This window comes from Physeter macrocephalus, chromosome 20 (assembly GCF_002837175.3).
Source record: "Physeter macrocephalus isolate SW-GA chromosome 20, ASM283717v5, whole genome shotgun sequence".
Classification (NCBI taxonomy): domain Eukaryota; kingdom Metazoa; phylum Chordata; class Mammalia; order Artiodactyla; family Physeteridae; genus Physeter; species Physeter macrocephalus.
The window spans coordinates 68,199,064-68,220,519 of record NC_041233.1 but is presented as its reverse complement, the minus strand read 5'-3'; the positions used below and the strand labels follow the sequence as shown (position 1 = coordinate 68,220,519).

The 21,456-nt window shown below is 44.8% G+C and overlaps 1 protein-coding gene across 3 annotated transcripts in view; it reads right to left on the bottom strand.

Moving 5' to 3' along the window:
* CASP7 (caspase 7) overlaps positions 1-21,456 on the bottom strand; it is a 32,571-nt gene that overhangs the window by 7,992 nt on the left and 3,123 nt on the right. For all 3 annotated transcript variants that reach the window (XM_028481096.1, XM_007106959.3, XM_007106958.3), the window contains exon 2: positions 15,730-15,839. In XM_028481096.1, the coding sequence (XP_028336897.1) occupies positions 15,730-15,839 (110 nt within the window). The remainder of the gene's footprint in view (positions 1-15,729; positions 15,840-21,456) is intronic.

The window sequence follows — 21,456 nt, the reverse complement described above, 5'->3', positions numbered from 1 at the left end:
GTGGCCTCTCCCGTCGCGGAGCACAGGCTCCGGACGCGCAGGCTCAGCGGCCATGGCTCACGGGCCCAGCCGCTCCGCGGGATGTGGGATCTTCCCAGACCGGGGCGCGAACCCACGTCCCCTGCATCGGCAGGCGGACTCTCAACCACTGCGCCACCAGGGAAGCCCGAGAGAAGAGATTTTTTAATCTCTTTTGAAAAATTGCAGAATCCTCAACACCTAGAACAACGCCTAGCATATGAGTTGCTCAATAAATATTTGTTATAAACTACAGACCAAGAGCCCTAATAAATACAGATGCAAAAATCCTTGATGAAACATCAGCAAGCCAAACCAGCCATCTATAAATAGGGTAATACACCATGACCAAGTGTGATTGATCCCAGGAACACAAGGTTGGTTTAACATCCAAAAATCAACCAATGTAATCCATTGTATGAACAGAATAAAGGACAAAAACCACATGATCAACTCAATTGGTGCAAAAAAGCATTTGACAAAATCCAACACCCTGCTATGATAAAAATGCTCACTAAACTAGGATTACAATGGAACCAGCTCAGCCTGCAAAGGGCATCTGTGAAAAACCCACTGCTAATATCATACTTGATGAAATAAAATTTATATTTCAAGGTGGGACAAGAAAAAATTAAACATAAAATTCTCTGTGTTTGTTTGGGTCTCCTCCCTCCCTCCCTAATGTGCAGTTTACCTCTGCACTACATGTTAACCAGAAATCCTCAAAGACAGGAGTGCCTGCTCAACTGTAAAGATCAATATTTCTTCTTTCTTCGGATATGCTAGCAATGTAACTTCTTAAAATAGCATTCTTTCCCAGTTCTGTAGGGGGTCATGGTGACTTGCTGCTGGCTTTGCATGTGCTTATCTGGACTATGTAACTTCGGTGAACTTTATGTGAAATATCAGTATGTCATTTTGATGGACGATCCTATGTCTCAAAAATGAATATGACTGTGCCTTTGACTTCTAACAGGTGGAACAGTTCTCAGAGCTTTCTGAGAATATGCTTCCCGGGTTATAACCCTCGGTTTGGCTCCAATAAAATTCCCGTTTTCTTCTTGACTTGATAAGTTAATTGAACTTTCATCGACATACTTAATGATGAAAGGCTGAATGCTTCCTGCCCTAAGATCAGGAACAAGTCAAATATGTCCACTTTTGCCACTTCTACTAAATACTGTATGAGAGGTTTTAGTCGGGCAATGAAGTTAAAAACTGTCATATGAATGAATGAATCAGGTTTTATTTGCTCATTTTGCAGACATGGAAACTGAGGTCCACAGAGAGGCAGGGGGTTGTCCAAGGTCACCCAGCTAGTGATCGGCAAGGTGGGACCATCACCCAGGCCTCCTCCTTCATGTCAGCGTTCCAGAGCCTTATGCTCTTGAGTATCTGTTAGAATGATTTGTCCACCATCCTCCCAAAGCTCCATCAAAAGTTGGAAGAAGTAAAGTGAAAAGTGAAAACTGAGCTTGTTCCCTGATGAATGTGGGTTCAAGGGTATTTTACTCTGAGTTTTCACTGAATGTTATCTGAGTTTCTCAGAATCTCTGAAAGGATGTGGCCTTTCCCCTTTCTCCTCCTACTTTGGTCCAGATTACAGGTTAGCTATGTTAAGTCGAAACTTCAGATTCCATACTGCTGTTTTCAACCTCAACATGACTTTATCCTCCACTTTTATAGGGCCAAATTTCTTCCGTCGTATCACTTTATTTCTAAAAGAGAAACGCCCTCAGTCTGGTCTCCTATCTTCTAAAGCCTCCCCTCTCAAAACATAGGCAGAACACTCTATGACATAAATCACAGCAAGATCCTTTTTGGCCCACCTCCTAGAGAAATGGAAATAAAAACAAAAATAAACAAATGGGACCTAATGAAACTTAAAAGCTTTTGCACAGCAAAGGATACCATAAACAAGACCAAAAGACAACCCTCAGAATGGGAGAAAATAGTTGCAAATGAAGCAACTGACAAAGGATTAATATCCAAAATTTATAAGCAACTCTTGCAGCTCAATAACAAAAAAACAAACAACCCAATCCAAAAATGGGCAGAAGAACTAAATAGACATTTCTCCAAAGAAGATATACAGATCGCCAACAAACACATGAAAGAATGCTCAACATCATTAATCATTAGAGAAATGCAAATCAAAACGACAATGAGATATCATCTCACACCGGTCAGATTGGCCATCATCAAAAACTCTAGAAACAATAAATGCTGGAGAGGGTGTGGAGAAAAGGGAACCCTCTTGCACTGCTGGTGGGAATAATGTAAATTGATACAGCCACTATGGAGAACAGTATGGAGGTTCCTTAAAAAACTACAAATAGAACTACCATACGACCCAGCCATCCCACTACTGGGCATATACCCTGAGAAAACCAGAATTCAAAAGAGTCATGTACCACACTGTTCATTGCAGCTCTATTTACAACAGCCAGGACATGGAAGCAACCTAACTGTCCATCGACAGATGAATGGATAAAGAAGATGTGGCACATATATACAATGGAATATTACTCAGCCATAAAAAGAAACGAAATTGAGTTATTTGTAGTGAGGTGGATGGACCTCGGGTCTGTCATACAGAGTGAAGTAAGTCATAAAGATGTCGGTCTTCAACTGACATCTCTGAGGTAGGTGGAGGGGGCATAATCACACCCGTTTTATAGGTAATAATAACAATTAGCGTTTGTCAGGGCTTATTATGGGCTGGGATCTTGATAAAATTCTCACCTGCATTTTCTCATTGGCTCCTGAGAGGACTTTAGCTAATGTAAGCCCACTCGAAGACCCTAACAAGAGGAGCATTACGTCTGGCAGGCTGGAGGTCAAGTTTATGCCCTTTATGAGAGAAAATTTCACTTCTGTTTTCTGCAATACAGATTATTTTAAAATAAACTGTACAATGATATCCAAATTCTAAACAAGCTGTGATTTTTTTTTTAGGCTGTCATAAGCCAAACTACACCAGTGAGCATTTTTTATAAGAAAAACAGGCTCAGATATAAGTTACATGAAAAAGAAAAGAACTCTGTTTCTACCAGAATAGAATTTGGAAAACTAACTGCTTAAAAAAAAGGAACACAAAAGTGTGTATATAAAGATATACACACTTTAAAGAAAACACTTGCCATCGTTATAAAAAGTACCTTAAAAATGAATATGAAATGTGATTCTTATCCCCAGTAAATATCTCAAGGGAGATAAGGACAATTTCCCTTTCTTATCCTTCCCCTAAACTGAATTCTCATTTTTCAAAATGAACTTAATATCTGCTTCTTCTTTCTGGATTTGAGTCAGTCCATATTAATTTTTCCTTCTAACTCAAATAGCTTTTTGTTAAACCCAGGTCTTCCCACACCAAAGATGTGTATCAGAGAGTGATTATCAACTTGATTCCATTGAGCTCATCTTCCTAAGAGGCACTGGCTTTGGGAAAACTCCATCTGTAGCTTAAGTCTGGGGAAGCAAACCCTGATGATTAGCTTAAAGCATGTAACGAGAGACAAATAAGAGGAAGAAATGATTGTCGAGAAGTCACCAGGGGAAAGGAGCCAGGAAGAAACCAGGTGGACTAAAGGCTATTGCCTATGGATAGATTCCGCAAGTAAAAGAGTCCAAGAGACTAGAGTCTACCACCTACTAGTTGTGAGGCTTTGGGGTCCCTTCTGGGGATTATCTATCTCCCTTTCACCCCATTTCCCCTCTTGTGGGAACAGTGCCATCTCTTCCACTTTGCCAGCTGCTGTTGCCAGGCTGCTGCAGAGACATGAATTAAGTACAGCCTCACGTGTAGGAAGGGGGTGATTCCTGAGAGGGGCTTACGTTCGGGAGCCCCAGTAGCTGATTCCGCAGGAACACAGGGCAATCGCTTTGCTTGAGTCTTTCTTTTGTGTGTGACACCTAATACTATTTGGAAACACTTTTGGACTGACAAGTTCTCTTCCATTTTTTCCCCCTGGGGTTCCCATGTCCAGTTTTGAACCTTAATAGCAGGCCTCAATTCAAAGACCTGGTTGGCAGACCTGAGTTTATTCCGTTAGCCACTCACGCCCATAATAACCAGCAGGGCAAGTATCAAGATCTAATTCGGCCTCTACTTCCTGGCTGGACTGTAAAAGGCAGGGTCTTGAACCTAAACCGCACAGTATTGTTAAAATAATGAGGAAGCTCTTCCTATCCTGATGTGGGATGATTTCCAATAAGCAGTGTTAAGGGTGGAAAAAAACAAAGGGGCAAAACAATGAGAACAGTGCGCTACGTGTCAGGAAAAATTCGTATCTTGCTTGTATCTGCATAAACAGACTCTTGCAGGATGATATAACGGATAAATCCATGGATTCCGGGGCTGGACTGCCTGGGTTTGAAACCCTGCTCCACCACATCGCTGAGTGATCGTGGACAAGTTACGTATTAACCTCTCTGGGCTTCAGTTTCCTCATTTGTAAAAAGGACAAAATTACGGCATCTGCCTCAGAGCTGGTAAGCAAGTTAATATTCACAAAGCACTTAGAACAGTGTGCAGCATGTAGTTAAGTTGTACTGAATAAATAAACATCATTATTATTACTCATGTTATTTATTAAATAGCATCAAAAGTGGTTACCTGTGTTCTGGAGCCAAGAGCAGGACGGCAGGAAGGAGAAAGAATTTTGACTGTATATCTCTTTTTCTATCTATGAATAAGTTAACTACTCAAAAGATTAAAATAAAAATTATTATTTAATAGTTAAAAATCACTTGCTGCAAATGGATTTCAAGACCTGTTTCGAAAATTACTTTTTGGATTTTTTGGATTCATACTTTTTTGTGCGAATTGTTGAAAGGCGTCCCTGGACACCCCATTTCTCTGTTTTCCACTGTGATTTTACCCCTCTCCCTAGCCTTCTTCCTCCACGTGTCAATAGTAACAACAATAATGAATAAAGTTCTAATAAGTACTACTTTTTGAACACTTACTGCTTTACATATATTATCTCATGTAATCTTTACAACAACTCTGTGAGACATTAACTCCGTACCTCATAGAAAAAGATTACATTAGCTTATCCAACATCACAAAGCTAGGCAGGGGTAGTGTCCAGGTTTATTCTGAGGTCTGACACCAAGTCCCTTATTCCAGGGTTTCTCTGTTAAAATTCAGATTCCCAGGTCTCGCCCTAGACCCAGGGGATCAGAGGCAGGCCTGGGTATTTTCCTGGAGGCGCTCATATCCTCTGAAGCCTGAGGGCCTCAGCACTAGCCTGTGTGCCCACTGCCTGGGCCCGCTTGGCCCTCACCTTTCACTGCAGTCTCCACTCTTGTTTCAAGCCCCTTCGTTACTTCCAGACCCCGTGGAAGCAGAGCTCCCTGCGGGCTAGTCCCTCTTCCTTCCGGGCAGGGTAGAGAGTACCAGCTCGTCCCACCGTATCAAACACCACTCTCCACATGGCTGCAGACTTTGGGCCCCTTAGCTCTTGGCTAGAAAGTCAAATGAGATATGCCTCGGGGAGCACGGCCTGTGGAAGGTGGCCCTGGGCAGCAGAATGGTTATATTTAGGGTCATGTGTGGGATTTATGGCTCTCCACGAAACCTGCAAGGTCTCCCAGAGGTGACAGCGAGCTGAACATTAAACCGAAATTAACAGCACAACCAAAACGCTTCCAGGAAACGCCACTTTGTAAGCAATGCCATCCTTATTCTCCCTTGTTTGCACAATGTTTGGGTGAGTCCCCAGCACCGCCTTGGTGGCCCTGTAACTCACTATCAGCACGGTCGGTCGGGGGGAGGTGAGCTCTGTGACCGAAGTGCTAGCAGCTCATAAAGAGTTACTGTTTGTCTGGAGATCAATGGTCAGAGCCAAGCAGATCATCAGATAAACAACTGCTGTTGGACAGAAGCAAGGCCCTCAAGGGCTCCAAAGAGATGTGCTCATTAATCAGCCAACTGCAGAGAGATGGCAGTGGTCTGGTCCACAGCTCAGCACCGCAGGTTCTCCAGGGGTGGGCGCCAGGGTGGGAATGAACAGGGTGATAAGAAGCTTTCAAGGATCCAGATTAGAAACTTCTTCAGCTGGCGATCCTCCCCCAAAGACAAGATTTCCTAAAAGTGGCTGTTCTTGTCATCCTGGGTTCATTTGGCCTTTTCTGCAGAAGATGATGCTAGCACACGTGAGAACTGCCGTTACACAGACCCCAACAGGGGAGCACCCGTACTTCGTTCAAATGCAGATCAATGGAAACCAGGCTTTCTCCTGAATCTGACGGATGGTACAAATGGTGGAGGAACCACTTAAGATGGTCCTTAAGTCACCAGGAACAAGTATCACTGATATATTTTTAAAATTTATTTTATTGAAGTATAGTTGATTTAGAAAGTTGTGTTAATTTCTGCTGTACAGCAAAGTGATTCAGTGACACATATATATATATATACATTCTTTTTCATATTCTTTTCCATTATGGTTTCATCAAAGGATATTGAATACAGTTCCCTGTGCTATACAGTAGGACCTTGTTGTTTCATTAATATTTTTTAATAGGGTTTTATGCTTTACAAAGTATGTTAATAATCATTACCCCCATTTGTTCTGCAAAGTACAAATGAGAGGTATGGAAAGATGTAACAGAGGCTGGCCAGGGTATTTTTAAAGCCAGATTCTATCACTTCCCATTGTACCCTCTCCAGGCCCCATTTTGTTGCCTCCCTTTGCTAATTTTGTGCTGATAAACTTAGTCTTTAACTTGACCTTTGTACATTCTGAACACACTGGCCAAGATTACTACACTGAGGAGAAACACAGGATTCTGGTTTTGGAATCTGCTGTTAAGTGCAAGGCTATGATAAACCAGACCAGTGAATTAAAAGGTCCAAATCCTCTTAAACGCTCATGTGTTATATACAATTGGCTGCAGATTTTAAAACAACAAATCTGGCCACGAAACCACTGTGCTTGGTTAGGGCTGGACAAGCAAGGTCACAACAACTACAAAAGCCTGGCAGAAAGACTGACTTAGGAAGTGCATTCAAGTGTGCACTCAGATACAGTGAGCAGTTAATTTACACAAGCAGGTTGGCTGACAATGGTGCTTCCTAACCATCCTTCATGTTTGCTGGTGTTGTATTTCCTCGCTCATATGTGCAAGGACCACTATCTTCATTGCCCAGATGTGTTTTGGTAAGCTCAAATCTCTGCTAGGAACACAGATAATACCAGCATTGATTATCAGGAAGGATCTAGATTATCCTAACTTCTCAGGTCGAGAGCCATTTTTGGGAACCTCAGATTTCACAGTCATTTCAGCAAAATCAAGAGGCAAAGAATTACCCCCAAGCTCTGAGAGTTATTTATATAGAAAGACTTCCTTGAAGAGTCTACAGTAACACATACCAGAAAACATTATAGGATAAAAATACTGTACCTACTATGCAAAGAAGTGAAAAGCCTCAGAAAGTGCGCGAAAAATTTTTACAATCCACTCTGGGTACAAGTATAATTTTCCCCATCACCAGAGTGAATAAATACAGGTTTTATCTTCTTGCAGATCCCCTAGGCTGCTCGAAACGTGAATTACACCTTTCTATATTTGGAAGGGAATATAAGCACACAAACCCGCTCCTATTTATTTTCTAAAGTGTCTCCGTGAATAGGATTCCCAAGTAGCTCTGTCTGTTTGCAGACATTCATCAGCATGAAAGTAAACACACCACCAGGCACACATTTCCCCAGGGCTGCTTCATTCGGAACTAGAGCTCTGGTTTTCATAGCTGCTTTGTCTAAATATTTTTGGGATGATTCATTCATAGTTTCAGGATTTCAGTAGAGGGCATTCTCAGCAGTCCTGACATACCAAGGCACAGAACAAGACAGAGAGGAAGGGAGAGAGTGAAGGTGGTACCTCATGTCTCCATCTGAAAGCGACCCCCTCTGCATCAGAACTAGGCTTCGCCCTGCGATGACCGGCAGCGAGTTTCCTTCTTCTCTGAAATAATAAAAACTCAACATGCTCGGAGCACAGCAGGGGCAGAAGATTGGCACAGTCCGCCCGGCCCTGAAGGCCTGTGACTGAATCAGCAGTGAACTGCACGCTGGAGTTTTCCATAGGACCATTCACATTGGGGCTGGGAAAGTCACACTGGCCTCCCCCTTCTCTGCTGACCAGCAGAAATGCCCAGGCTCCACATGGTTGCACTCCCCACTCCAGGACAGCTCCCTAGAGAAAAAGCGACTTTCTAGGAACTTGGGGTCCCATGGAAAAAAAACCACATTTCCACAAAGATGCAGCCAGTAGTGCCATCTCTGAGAGTGAAAAACTGGAAACAACGGGGAAATGGCTAAGCAGGGGACAGAGTATCAGGAGAATAAAATACTACACAGCTATTTAAAGTGATGAGCATGCAGATGTGGGCAACCCACCGAAGTGCCAAATCTACAAAAGGTGGCAAAACAGCACACATAGGAAGTGCAAAATATGTAAAGTTATATGTGAGTGAACAAAAATAGGAAGTTTGTGCTGAATCAGAGAGTTCAGATTCATTAGGTTATTTTTTTCCTTTTAAAGGTCCTCAAGGTAGTAATATAAGAATAAAATAAAAGACCACAGAGGCATACCAAATACTTTAATTTTCAAATGAAGCATATAAACATTTTTCAAGGGTCTTGGATAAAGCGAATGACTCAGGAGTTACCACACTTTCCCATTTCACCCCTCCAAATGCAATGAGGAAGAGGTGGATGCATAAAAACCAAAATTATTATAAGCAATGTTTTTCTCAATTTCCTGGTTCAAGGTCACGGTCAGTGAAAGGTGTGAAGCTGATGAAGGGGAGTTATAACACCTGCACTCCTGGGAAACCTCCTAATCACTTGCCATCCTCAGGTTTGCGAAGGAGAAAAAACTGGCTCCGTATATTCTTCTCTGAAACTCCATTTGCAAAAGTACACTTACACTGGGAAACAAAGTCAGTTTAAAATATGCTAAGTAGAAGAATTGTCGGCCTCCATGTTTCCAACTTCCCCCTTAAAAAAAGAACAGAGACCTCTGGCAATAAAAATTGACAAATGACTCAAAGAAAAAAATAATTCAGGGGAAATAAAGGACTGAATTCTCTTTAAATAGCCTAGAATGAAGTGGGAGACACAATGGTGTCTGTACTGTGGCTACAAGCTCCAGAACTGAGAACAGCTCACACACTTCAGTCTTGATTCTTACACAACCACTTCATCTATCTTTTTCACTTTCAGCTGAGCAGTATACAAACTCACCCTACCAGATGCAGGCCAGACAGAAAGCCCTAAGCACCAGCATGCTTGGGGTTTGAACACGCAAGGCCATAATGCACATTTCTTATTTGTGATTATGAGTTCCCTTGAGAAGCAATGGGGCTTATTTTCATAGTACTCTTCTATTACTGGACTTAATTCTACATTAATGGTGTTTTAAAAGTTCTATCACTATGGAAACCTGACATTTACCTCCCTTCCTCACTTTTTCTGTTAACTTCAGAGCTTATTTTTTCCCCTCTAGAAAAGCAATAATCTAAAATAACTAGAGGTATTCTATACATGTAGAAGTCATGGCTTCAAAGATTTAGACCCTGTGACCATGGTTCAGAGGTGTGGCTTGCTGCTCCTGAAATGGGCACGTGGCCCTCTTTATCAGAAACCCCATCGCTAGCCCTGTTGAAATGCTGTCTGTATACCATCTCTCAGCTGAAGTGAAGCAGAAAGGGAGCAGTTTCAATGAAGAATTAAATTTGCTGACCCACTTGGGTGGAAGAAAAAAAACACCCCGCTGGTGGATTAATATGGTTGAAGAGCTAGATGCCACTGCACTTGTGGGTGGCACTTGACGTAAGGGGCGGGGGAGCAATGGACCCCAGATTAGACCTGGGTCTTGGTCCTGTTGGGTGACTATGGATAGAGGATTTTACCTCTCTGGCCTTCACTTTCTTTGATCGGTACACAGAAGGGGAACTGGATAAATTACCTTTCAAGGAGTCTTCCGGTTTGAAATTATGATTCCATGATTTCTCCCTTATCAGGTAATTTAATTCTCACACACAGCCCAGTGGATAGGAATTCATAACCCTATCATGCAAATGAGGGAACTGAGGCTCAAAAAGGTCAAAACACCTGCTTTAGTTGTTCAACTAAAGAGTGGGACTCAGGGCCAGGATCTGAACCTAAGTTGTCCAACTCCATACCAGCACTGCTGTCATTTTAAGTGGTGTCATGACTACTTCAAATATAGCATTAAATCTTTATTACTCTTTATATAAAAAGTTGGGAGACAGGCATCCAGTATTCTGGAGTCTGAATCTGAAGGCTTCCTTTATTGAAAAGTAAACTGCCTGGGTATGTTTTAATGTTCTTTTTCTTTTTAGGGGACTCAGACCCGGCCTCTTTCAATCAAACGAGTGTGACTGAATGGCTTTTGCTTAATTAGGGACATAGTCCTTGGGACTATGTCTTTGTTCTTTTCTCCAATTCCAAAGCATTGCTTCTTCTGAAACACTTCCCCTACCCGCCTCCAAATGAACAGGCAGGCCACCTGGATCTGTCTTATAGTTACACAAATAACACTTTTTTTTTAAAAATAGGGACCTATTTACATATAACACAGTTGGTGGAGCAGCTCAAGTTGCAGCCCAGGGGAAAGAAGAATTACAACCAAGTGGCATTTATGAAACACACTCCAGGAGGACAAAGGTCAGAACACAAAGATGATACACAGGAGAAAGCTCATGGGATCTGAGCCAGTGCTTCAAAAGTAGGGAGCTTATCAAGCTTTGAAAACAAGCCTTTTCTCCTGCCCTCTTCACCGGGTAACTGGAAGGATAAATACACCCCTTGGCAGGGAAATCTGAGGCTCCACCAAGGCCCTGGGGAAATCTGAGAGTGTGTGCAATCTGTTTGCTACCTTTTTATTTCCTTGAACAGTGACCTTGAACAGAACTCAGAAAGGAGCCTCTGATTTCACAGCTGAAGTATCCCTGGAAGGGAGACATCTTCCAGGCTACTGGTCAGGGCTTGGTCTTATATGTGCAATGGCTCTCAGTGGAGCCCACCAGGATCAAACTCAGCCCGTCCATGGGCTCTACCCACTTTCCCAGACCTGTGCCGTGGGGCCTGGCCATCATTCCCACCGCGGCCCTGGCCCCAGCAGGCAGGCTCTTCTAGTCCCCTGAGAACCCCACTGCCTTTTCTCTGACCAGTCCCAACTCCTCTAGCCCCACCCTCATCCTTCCTCTCCCAGCCTCCCACAGCTCCCAATACTCTACAATTCTGCAATCAGTTACTACCTGTTATTAGCTATTTTCTATACCCGTGCCTAGATATTCACTAAGAACTTGAGTTTATATCCAGGGCAGGGACCACATCGTTGGCTTGCATGACCGGTAACCCTGTCTAGGATCTAGGGTTACCTTTACATCAAGAGGGATCCATTCCTCTTCAAGTTCGCAGATGACAGGACACCTTGTTCCTCAACTATGGCTCATAATGAACATAGACTGTGCACACACAGCTGGCCCTTCGTATCCGAGGAGATTGGTTCCAGGACCCCTGAGGATACCAAAATCCTCGGATGCTCAAGTCCCGTATTTCAAATGGAGTAGTATTTGCATATAACCTATGCACATCCTCCCTTACACCTTAAATTATCTCTAGATTACTATAATCCCTAAAACAATGTAAATACTATGTAAATAGTTGCTGGCACTCAGCAAATTCAAGTTTTGCTTTTTGGAACCTTCTGAAATTTCCACTCCCAATATTTTTGATCCACAGTTGGTTAGATCCACGGATGAGGATCAGAGGGCAGACAGTACTTATTTCTTCTAAGTCATTTTTTTTTTAAGTCCAAGCCCTTTACTAATGTAAAATTTACATTCTAAATATTTTTCCTTTGTGGTTGTCTGTGTTTTCCAAATGTTCTCCAATAATCAGATACGTAGAAGATATTTCAATCAATTTATTTATTTTTTTTTTAAGAAAAGTGAATTAAGGAACTGCCTGGTTTATTCAGGGCCCAGCGAAATGGAAATAAAATGATGCTGTCATGCCATCTAGTGGCACTGACACAAAAAAGCCAAGACAAGTGTGAGGGCTTGGGACCACCTGAGTCCCGCCCAGGCTTTTGGGGGAAAAAGAGGCGTCTTTCCGTCTCCCAGAATCCTTGAGGTTTCCAGAGGAGGGCGAGGGTCCTAGAATAGAGACGGATGGGGGTGCTACTGCCCCCTCCACCGCCTTACCTCCCTGCAATTCTGACACTTAGAGACGGGAACGGGAGATGGGACGGGAGGGGGCAGGTGCCTGCCGTCAGCCGCAGAGAGCAGCCAGCGATGTTCCCACAGGCTGCACCCACACCTCTGAAGTGTGGGATGCGAAGTTCCCTACGCGCCACAGCGGGGGCCATGGGAGGGGCTACCGCACACCTGCCAGATTTGCAGGAAACAACCAGCATCTAGTGCTGTGTTCAGGTCACCCCAGTGAGTCACAGATAACAATCCCAGTTAGAATCCTTAAGGCACAGAGGGTAAGTGTGGGGCGTCCATGGGTCAGGTGTGATAAGGGACACTCCCTCTTCGCTTCAGATCACCCTGTTTTAATCACACTTAGAGTCTCGCCGCATCATATACAAGGCGCCTGGCGCCAGCCAAGTTTCCCACGAGGTCTCAGTCAGCAAAGCTGGGGCAGCAGGCACGGTCAGGGGAACACTGAGAGGCAGCAAATGCTGGTGCAGTTCTGTCACTGTGACACTAGAAATATACACGGCTTTACCTCTTTGCTGAGCGAGGAGGCTCAGTGAGCACGAGCCGCCTTCAACTATTCCCAGGGGTGCAGGTGCCACTTGCCTCTTCGTCCCTCCCTTCTTCGGCCCTCGCCTTCCACTTCGTCAAAGTCTGGTGGCTTCTACCTCCCAGGCACCTCTGGAAGCCCCGGTCCCGCTACTCCCGCTGGGGAGTAGCAATGGCCTCCTGACGCACGTCCCCTCACCACAAACCCCTCCTCAGGGCGCTCCCCTCCATGCTGCAGCTCCAGTGGTCTTGTGGGTTTCCGCAGGTGTAATCCATCAAGTCACTCTACAGCTTAAACCCTTTAGTGACTTCGCCGTCCTTAGGATTGATTCCAAATCCTTTACGTGACCTGCAGACAAGTCCTGCTAAAATCTGGTTCAGCCCATCTCCCCTCGTCTCCGCTCTGTCCCCTCCGGGGGTGATCACACCGCGGTTACTGGTTCCACGTCTGCCTTGCCCACCAGAAAGTGAGTGAGGAAGAGCCACGTTGACCTTGCTGCTCTCGCTCCTGGGTGCAGCGCCAGGGCCAAACACAGAACCAGGTACATCAAGGTGGCAACCGAGACTGGTGGTTGAGAGCTTGGTTTTGAGCGGCAGGCGAATACAGGTTCGAATCCTGGTTCTGCCACTAATCAACCATGGGATTTGGTGCAAGGGACTTAAGTTCTCTCTGTCACGCCGCAAGTATTTAATGGACAAATGAAATACTGCATGTGACCAAAAATGGCATCTCAAGTGATTAATTTTAAAGCCAGTGATACTTTACTAGATGAAAGGACCTTCTATCCTGCTGAAGTTTAAAAAAAAAAAAAAAGGAAGGAAAAAATCTAAATTTTACGGGTATGTCGCAAATCCTGATTGAATTTTATTTGCATTGATTGCCTATTTGGTAGACGGCCCGTGTACCATCTAACACGTGGGTACGAGTCAGATGCCTAGAGAAGGCAAAGAAAATAACTAACATTTCACAACCTAGATGAATAAGACATTAAATTGACATTTATTGTAGTTCAAATACATTTAATAATTCAACAATCATGTCTTGCAATTCATACAACTAAAATAAGCAGTTCATAAAATGGAATTTAATTTAAATATTTTGCAAGTATTTAATTTAAATATTCACTGTTTATTTTGATAATATGTAGCATGACATCAATATCAGCCACACTATAAAAAAAGGTATAGTGGACCAGAATACAGAAGATTACCCAGGCTTATTTACCTTTCCAAAGAAGTTAAGTGGGTAAAAAAACCCCACATCACAGACCACACCTATTTTTGCAAAATGATGGGTCTTTAAGGCAGTGGTCTCCACCCAGGGTACTCAGAGATTTTCCAAGGGGTGCAGACAAGACAATTTTAAGTGAATGAATTGCCAGATCCTCAATTTCCATTTGTATTTTTCCTAAAACTGGTCTGCCTGAATATGATACCACCTCCCCTTTCCCAGTTTCCCATCTCCCACTAGAGAGGAGACGGGTGGACTTCTCACCCACCCTGAAATCTTAGATGACATAGAAACTGCCACATCATCTAACTAAGACTTATGAAATGGCTGTTATATGATTTCTGTTTCTCTTTCACTTAGAGGCAACCTGCTTAACCTGAATACTCAGAGAGATGGGAAAACTGAAATATTACTACATCCTTTGCAACTATTTTGAGGGTGTGTGTAGTTTTACATTATTTGGGGGGTATGTGAGCAAAAACATTTGAAGGCCACTGCTCTAAAGGGTTTGCACTGGGGAGTGGTTTAGCCTGGACCACTTGAACTCATGGCTTTGAAAAGTTTTCAGTAATTGGAGCTGTATTTTCTGGTCATCTCATCAGATACCTTTGACCCTCAATGGCAACCAGTGCCAGTGGAATTCGGATCCAGGATGCCGAGGCCTTCCCACTTCTCCGAGTCATGTCTGGGATGATATGACCAAAGGATCTCTGTGGGATGTTGCAGGGTGCCAGGATGCCCCTCATCACCAGCTCTTCCCCTCCCGAACACTGCTTGGGAGCACCCCCTAACCTCACCCTTTATCCCCCTCGCTGTCCCTCCGCCGTGGGGCTGGGTTTAGGAGCTACGGAGAAGTCTGATGCTCTGACGCACAGACCGCTCCTGCCTCTTGCCAGGGAATACCACTCACATGACCAAGGTTAAGGAGGGGAGGGAAAGGGCTCCTCCACGTCCCTGCAGCCCTACTTTTAAATAGAAAGCACGGCAGAGCTGTTAAGGGAGTGGCGCTGGTACCGTTTGGATTCTAATCTCAGCTCTGCCATTTATTAACCGCCACCAGAAAGGCAGGCTACTAACCCTCTTAATGCCTCACTTTAGCTACCTGTTAAATGATGATAAGAGTAGAACCATCTCCTGGGATTGTGAGGGCTACATGCAACACTGAGCTGGCATACAGAAGCTTAACAAATGAAGCTGTTATTATTATTATTAAATGTAAAGTTTAGAACTTCAAAAGTGAACTCCAAAAAGGAAAAGGCAGGGATCAGCAGAGTGCCACCCTACAACTTCCCATCCCATGGCCCTCAGTTCTGCCTTTCAGCCAAGCCTGGTCCCCCTGGCAGCAGCAGCCCATGCTCTGCCCTGAAGGAGGCTGGTGGCAAATCACCTCTGAAGGGGACAGCCCCTCACTCCTGGGCAGCTGTTATCCAGACACGCAGCCACCAGGCAGGAGACGCCCAGAGCCTGGCTCCCCCATACCTGGGCTTGCCCTGGGGACAGGGGAGTGCACAGGGGGACCCCAGTGTTGTCACACACAGCTGGCAGGATTCTGTGCAAATCTCCCACGCACAGCATAGACCTCCTTCCCTGAAGGTCCGCTTCCGCACGGGTGGGTGGAGAGGGCAGAGGCGTGGTAGGCTGAAGTGGCCCAGGGTCCCTCTTTAACTCAGCAAGGAAGGAAACTTACCTGAAGAGAGATGGGACAAAAGAGGACCGGTCCGGCTTCGCATCAACTGCGTCATTGCTTGCTGAGTCCCCAGCCCCCTGCTCCACAATATGGCCTTGACTGTCTGCCATCTGGAAGGAAAAAAACCAACCAGAAAATTGGTACCCAGTGGCATCACTGGCCTCATGATATTTTAAAATAAAATTCATTCAGTGACATAGCTTTTAATTAAGCCTGGAGATGACCAGTACTGCATATTTGGGCTCCAGGGCTGCTGCACCAACAACTCATTCAAACGCTCGAGTGCCAGCTCCATTTCAGGCCTCATTCTAGAGACTGGATACACAGTGGCAAAGAAAGCAAAGTCCTTGCCCCTCTGGGAGCTTCTGATCCAGCATTGACGATTTTGTTAAATGTTCACTGCTTATGAGAAGCTGTGGAAGGTTCGTCAAAGTCTGTAACAACAAGAAACTCCCCCTAAATTCCTGACAGGTTATAACTCCCCCTAAATTCCTGACAGGTTATAAGATGCTCATCCTTTGCCCGACATCACTCAAACCCAGTTAAAAAACAGCAGCGACCTGGAGTATACAGTTCTCTTTCTGTTTCAGATGGTTTTACATGGTTCTACCAGAGTAGATTTCCATCAAATTATTTTCCTGCTCAAGAATCTTCACGAGATCCCTACAATCTAAAAGTTCAAATCTTAAACTGAACTCCTTGGATCTTAAGGGTCTTCATTATCTAGTACTGGAGTCGATGACAAACTATGGCCCACAACCTGTTTTTTTGTTTGTTTGGTTTTTCTTTGAGTTTTATTTGTTCTTCCTTTTTCTAATTTTATAAGGTGAACCTGAATTTACTGATTTGTGATCTTACTTCTTTCCTACATACAGGTGTTCAGTGCTAAAAATTCCACTCTAAGTACTCACCACCTATTTTTGTAAATAAAGTTGGAACATAGCCACGCCCATTCATTTACATGCTGTCTGTGGCTACTTTCCCACCACAACCAGAGTTGAGTAACTGTGACAGAGATCATGTGGCCTAAAAAGCCCAAAATATTTACTACCTGGCCTTTTACAAAAAAGGTTTGCCAACCCCTGATCCAGGATAACTACCAGCTAGTAGGATCCCCTGCTCACCTTCTATTTCCCTTACTTTTAGTAGTAAAAATAGCAATAATAAGAATAGAAACTCACACTTATTATTTGCTGTGCTAATTGTTTCATAAGCATTATCTATTTAACACTCCCCCAAATGCTGTTAGATCAGCCCTATGATCACTACCTTTTGACAGATGAGAAAGCTGCAGTTAGAAAAGGTTAGTAACTAGTCCCAGGCTAAGTAACTAGTAAACTAGACTTGGATCTGAAGCCGGCAAACAAGCGCTCAGAACCCACTCACCACCACACCATTCAGCCTCCCAGCCTCCTAGCATTCTTGGGCCCACTATGCTCATTTCAGGCTCCATCAGGGCTTCTGGTTCTCCTTTTCTGGTAGTCACCACCCAAATGTTTGCTGGACAGGCCATCTTTGCCCAGCTGGCTAGTTCTCAATCTTCAGAATTCAGTTTAATGGCACCTTTGCAGGAGGTCCTCCTGGATTACACCTACCTCAACAACTCCCTCCCTTCCCCCAGTCCCTCTACAGCCCTTCTATTTATCTTGTTTACTTGCACTCTGCTTATTGCTTGGTTCAAACACGACCATGTAAGTTCATCATGGCAGAGGCCCCTGGCACACAGAAAGTATTTGCTAGATCGGGCTTCCCTGGTGGTGCAGTGGTTAAGAATCTGCCCGCCAATGCAGGGGACAGGGGTTTGAGCCCTGGTCCGGGAAGATCCCACATGCCATGGAGCAACTATGCCCGTGCGCCACAACTACTGAGCCTGCGCTCTAGAGCCTGCAAGCCACAACTACTGAGCCCGCGTGCCACATCTATGGAAGCCCGCGCGCCTAGAGCCTGTGCTCCGCAACAAGGGGAGCCTGCGCGCCGCAAGGAAGAGTAGCCCCGCTCACCGCAACTAGAGAAAGCCCACATGCAGCAACGGAGACCCAACACAGCCCAAAGTAAAAATAAATAAAATAAATTTATTTTTTAAAAAAAGTATTTGCTAGATAAATATTTATTGAATGGGAAGCTGGAACAAACAAACGCCCTGAGGGAAGAGAATTAGCTAAGTGACACAGCTGGTCAGAAGCAGAGCCTTGGGTCATTTCTCCTAAACCAAGTCTTGTGTCCTTTCCCATAAAGGGACTGGCCTTCAGTAACAAAGGGAAATCTCTCCAGATTCTACTTCCTGCCGATCTCAATCTCTGAGCAATCGCACAGTGGGCCAGGTTGGCAGCTGCAGGTCTGTGTTCCTGTCAGGCTCACCCAGGGATGTTTTCACACCGCTGGAAAACAAGATGGCATCTATCTCACAGGACACCTGTGCCCAGAGCACAGGCAATGACTTTTGGACGTGGCCAGAGGAATCCAACTGGGGGGAGGTATCCAAGATGGCAAAACGCCAACCTTGTGCCCTTGAGCCCCGAGGGGCATTATCATGTCACCTTGCAGCTTATTTAGGGGTGAGCTGGGCAGTGAGAAGTGAGAGGAAGGGCGAATCCTGCAGCTGGATCTTTACAAAGACAATGAGAAGTCCGATGGCTATCTTGTTCCTTAACACATCGTGAACCCCCCAGCATAGCCATCAACGTGTTTCCAGTTGTGAGGCAGTAAGATTTTTCTGATTAGGACCCAAAATGTTTCTTGAAAACAGAGCTAAGCCATCCCCAGAGGAGATGAGCATAAGTCCAGGCATGCAGAAAACAGTCATTTTTATTTCATTTCCCTTACAAAGACTTTGTTACTTTTCAATGTGGATTGTTATTAGCAAAGCACGGAAGTATTTTCAAAATTAACAAGTTAATGTTATACAAAGTCCACCAGAAAAAGACACTAAATTTGACATGTGGTGTTGAAGCCTTGAGTCTTTTGCTAAGGCTAATCTTAAAGACTGAATCTAGGAAGTATGATGATATAACAATGTGACCATTATATATAGATATAATTTCCTGGAAGTCCAAGGCACCAGGTGTGTGCTAGGAGCCGGGGATACACCTGACCTGGTCCTGCCTTGCTGAGAGACAGGCACTGATAAACAGCACAAATGTTGACAGAAAACCATCATCAGTGCCATGAGGATGAACAACTTGTGGCCACAGTACGGGACCTGACCTAGCCCCAGAGGAATTAGGGAGGGTTCTCAGGGGAGGAAATGTGTGACCTGAGGTCTGAGAAGGGGAAGCAGAGAGGGTGGAAGTGAGGGAGGCACAGGGAGCTGCATGCCCGTGAAACACCTGACATGCTCCATCGACGGAAGGGCTCAGCTTGAATCCCGCATCCCTCCCAGATTTTTGGAGGGAGCTTTGGACTTAGCGACAGGCTGATTTCTATGACTCAGTGGTGGGAGGATCTCCAGAACTTTCTCTGCAAACTCTAGGCTAGAAGGGTCTTCTGTGTGAAACCTACAGCATCTTTCTGGGTTGGTGCTGTTTACCGTCTAGGAGGGCAGCAAGAGTCCCCTCTAACAAGTTGCCAGAGTGTGCGTCTAAAACAAGGCAGTGCTAGGGCTTTACTCTTAAATCTGTAAGGCTAAACATTCAGTGACTTTCTTATTCCTATGAGACTTGGCTTAATTTCTGGGTGAAATCAAGTTCACCCAGAACGAGAGTGGTGACCGAGTGGGGAGCCTGATCTTGGTCACATCATATCAGTCAAGCCAAGACTTGGTGTTGACCTTTTATTTCTGCTTATCTTCACAGCCCAAGACAATCCAGACCTATCTCAGTCTGCTATACTTGGAGAGGGCATGCCTGGCATTATTTTCTTGCATTTGTCCCCTCTGTAATGCTCAGGCTGCAAAGAGCAGTCAGCCCTTCAAGGGAATATTGCTTATTCAATTGTTTCAATTGTTAAAAACATCTATCTTCTCTTTAAATAAATGAATATATAAGACACATGAAGCATTAACATTGTCAGGCACTCTCTGTAAGCACTCTGCTAATTATTATTATTACTCTTACTATTATCCACTAGGACTCTTATTTGTAGATTATCTTAATCATCCTTTTATAGTTCCAGTTATAGAAGAGTGCCAGGTACACGGTAGGCACTCAAAATTTCTTTATAAATGTCACAACAGAAATGTACTTAAAAATTTTTAATCCTTCAGGGCCCCGAATAAATTGTTGATATGGGACAGACCACAGAACCAAAGGGACCTAGGAGGGTGGTTGAGAACCCAGTTACGGTGAACCACAGACCAGGGGTTTAAATCAGCGCCTCCACCTATTAGCCATGGGACCTTGAACAAAGTACTCAACCTCTCCAAGCCTGAGTTTCCTCATCTGTAAAATGGGGAAATGGTGATGCCTAAGTCACACACGGCTATGAGGATGAATGGAACAATGCATGTAAAATGCTAAGCATGGTGTCTAAATGTTCAATAAGTATTCACTGTTATCACCACTGAACACAGAACTCAAGACTAAGACAACATTCAACTGTCAACCCTCACTCGTATTTTAAAATCACATTAATATTTTATTATTATTATTATTTTTTTGCGGTATGCGGGCCTCTCACTGTTGTGGCCTCTCCCTTTGCGGAGCACAGGCTCTGGACGCGCAGGCTCAGCGGCCATGGCTCACGCACGGGCCCAGCCGCTCTGCGGCATGTGGGATCCTCCCGGACCGGGGCACGAACCCGTGTCCCCTGCATCGGCAGGCGGACTCCCAACCACCGCGCCACCAGGAAAGCCCCACATTAAGATTTTAAACAGCTTTTGTGGAGACTGAAAAAAAAGTTCCTCTAGTGATTATTTCTATACATGCTTAATAGGCGACTGGTACAGATCTGGTAGGAAATCAGTTCCCAGCTCCTGTCTGAATTTCATTGCAGCTGCTTCCCCTGAAAAGTGACATCATACAACTTGTGCCTCACTCTTGCCCCAATGAAGACAATCTTCCTAAAAGGCTCAAAGAGAAGCAGCCCAGAGGACCTCCACCGCTCACCTCCAGCACCTGGAGGGGGAGGAGGCTCTGCTGGGCACTGAAGTACTCCACTGTCACCTGATGCTCACAGCACTGCTAGGAGGCTGTATTGCAGAAGAAACTTCAGTTTTCTCAGAGAGGTGCAGTAACCTGCCCAAAGGCACAGAGCTAAGAGGAAGCAGAAGTGGATTATGAACCTAGGCAGTGACTGGGATGAAGGTCAGGCCATAGACCCTAAAGGAGGAAATAGCCTGTAAGTAAACTAAGGTTAGGGCCACGTCCTTGGCCAGCCCAGGAGTTCAAGGGAAAAGGCTGGGAATGACTCAGAATCACCCACATATAATTTTACTGCCCCCCCAAAAGCGAAGTTGAATACTACGGTGAAAGGCTGCAGCCTGAGTCCTGCCTTCTTCCGCTTCCTCAAGGAATCTTCAAGAGCCCTGCACAAGGGTACGTGAACAAAGATGACAGCTGCTTACGTGTAGCCTGCTAAGCCCTGACAGATGCGGGCTGCTATGCACCACAGTGACCTCATTCCGTCGTCGCACCAACCGTCAGCCCGGGCCCACCACTATACCCATTTCACAGACAAGCACAGAGAGGGCCAAGGCCCCACAGCTGACAGGCAATGACGCTGGGTCTGGAACCCTGGGCTGTCGACACGGGAGGCCCCGCAGTTAGCCAGGCGAGAGAACGAACCCCTCCC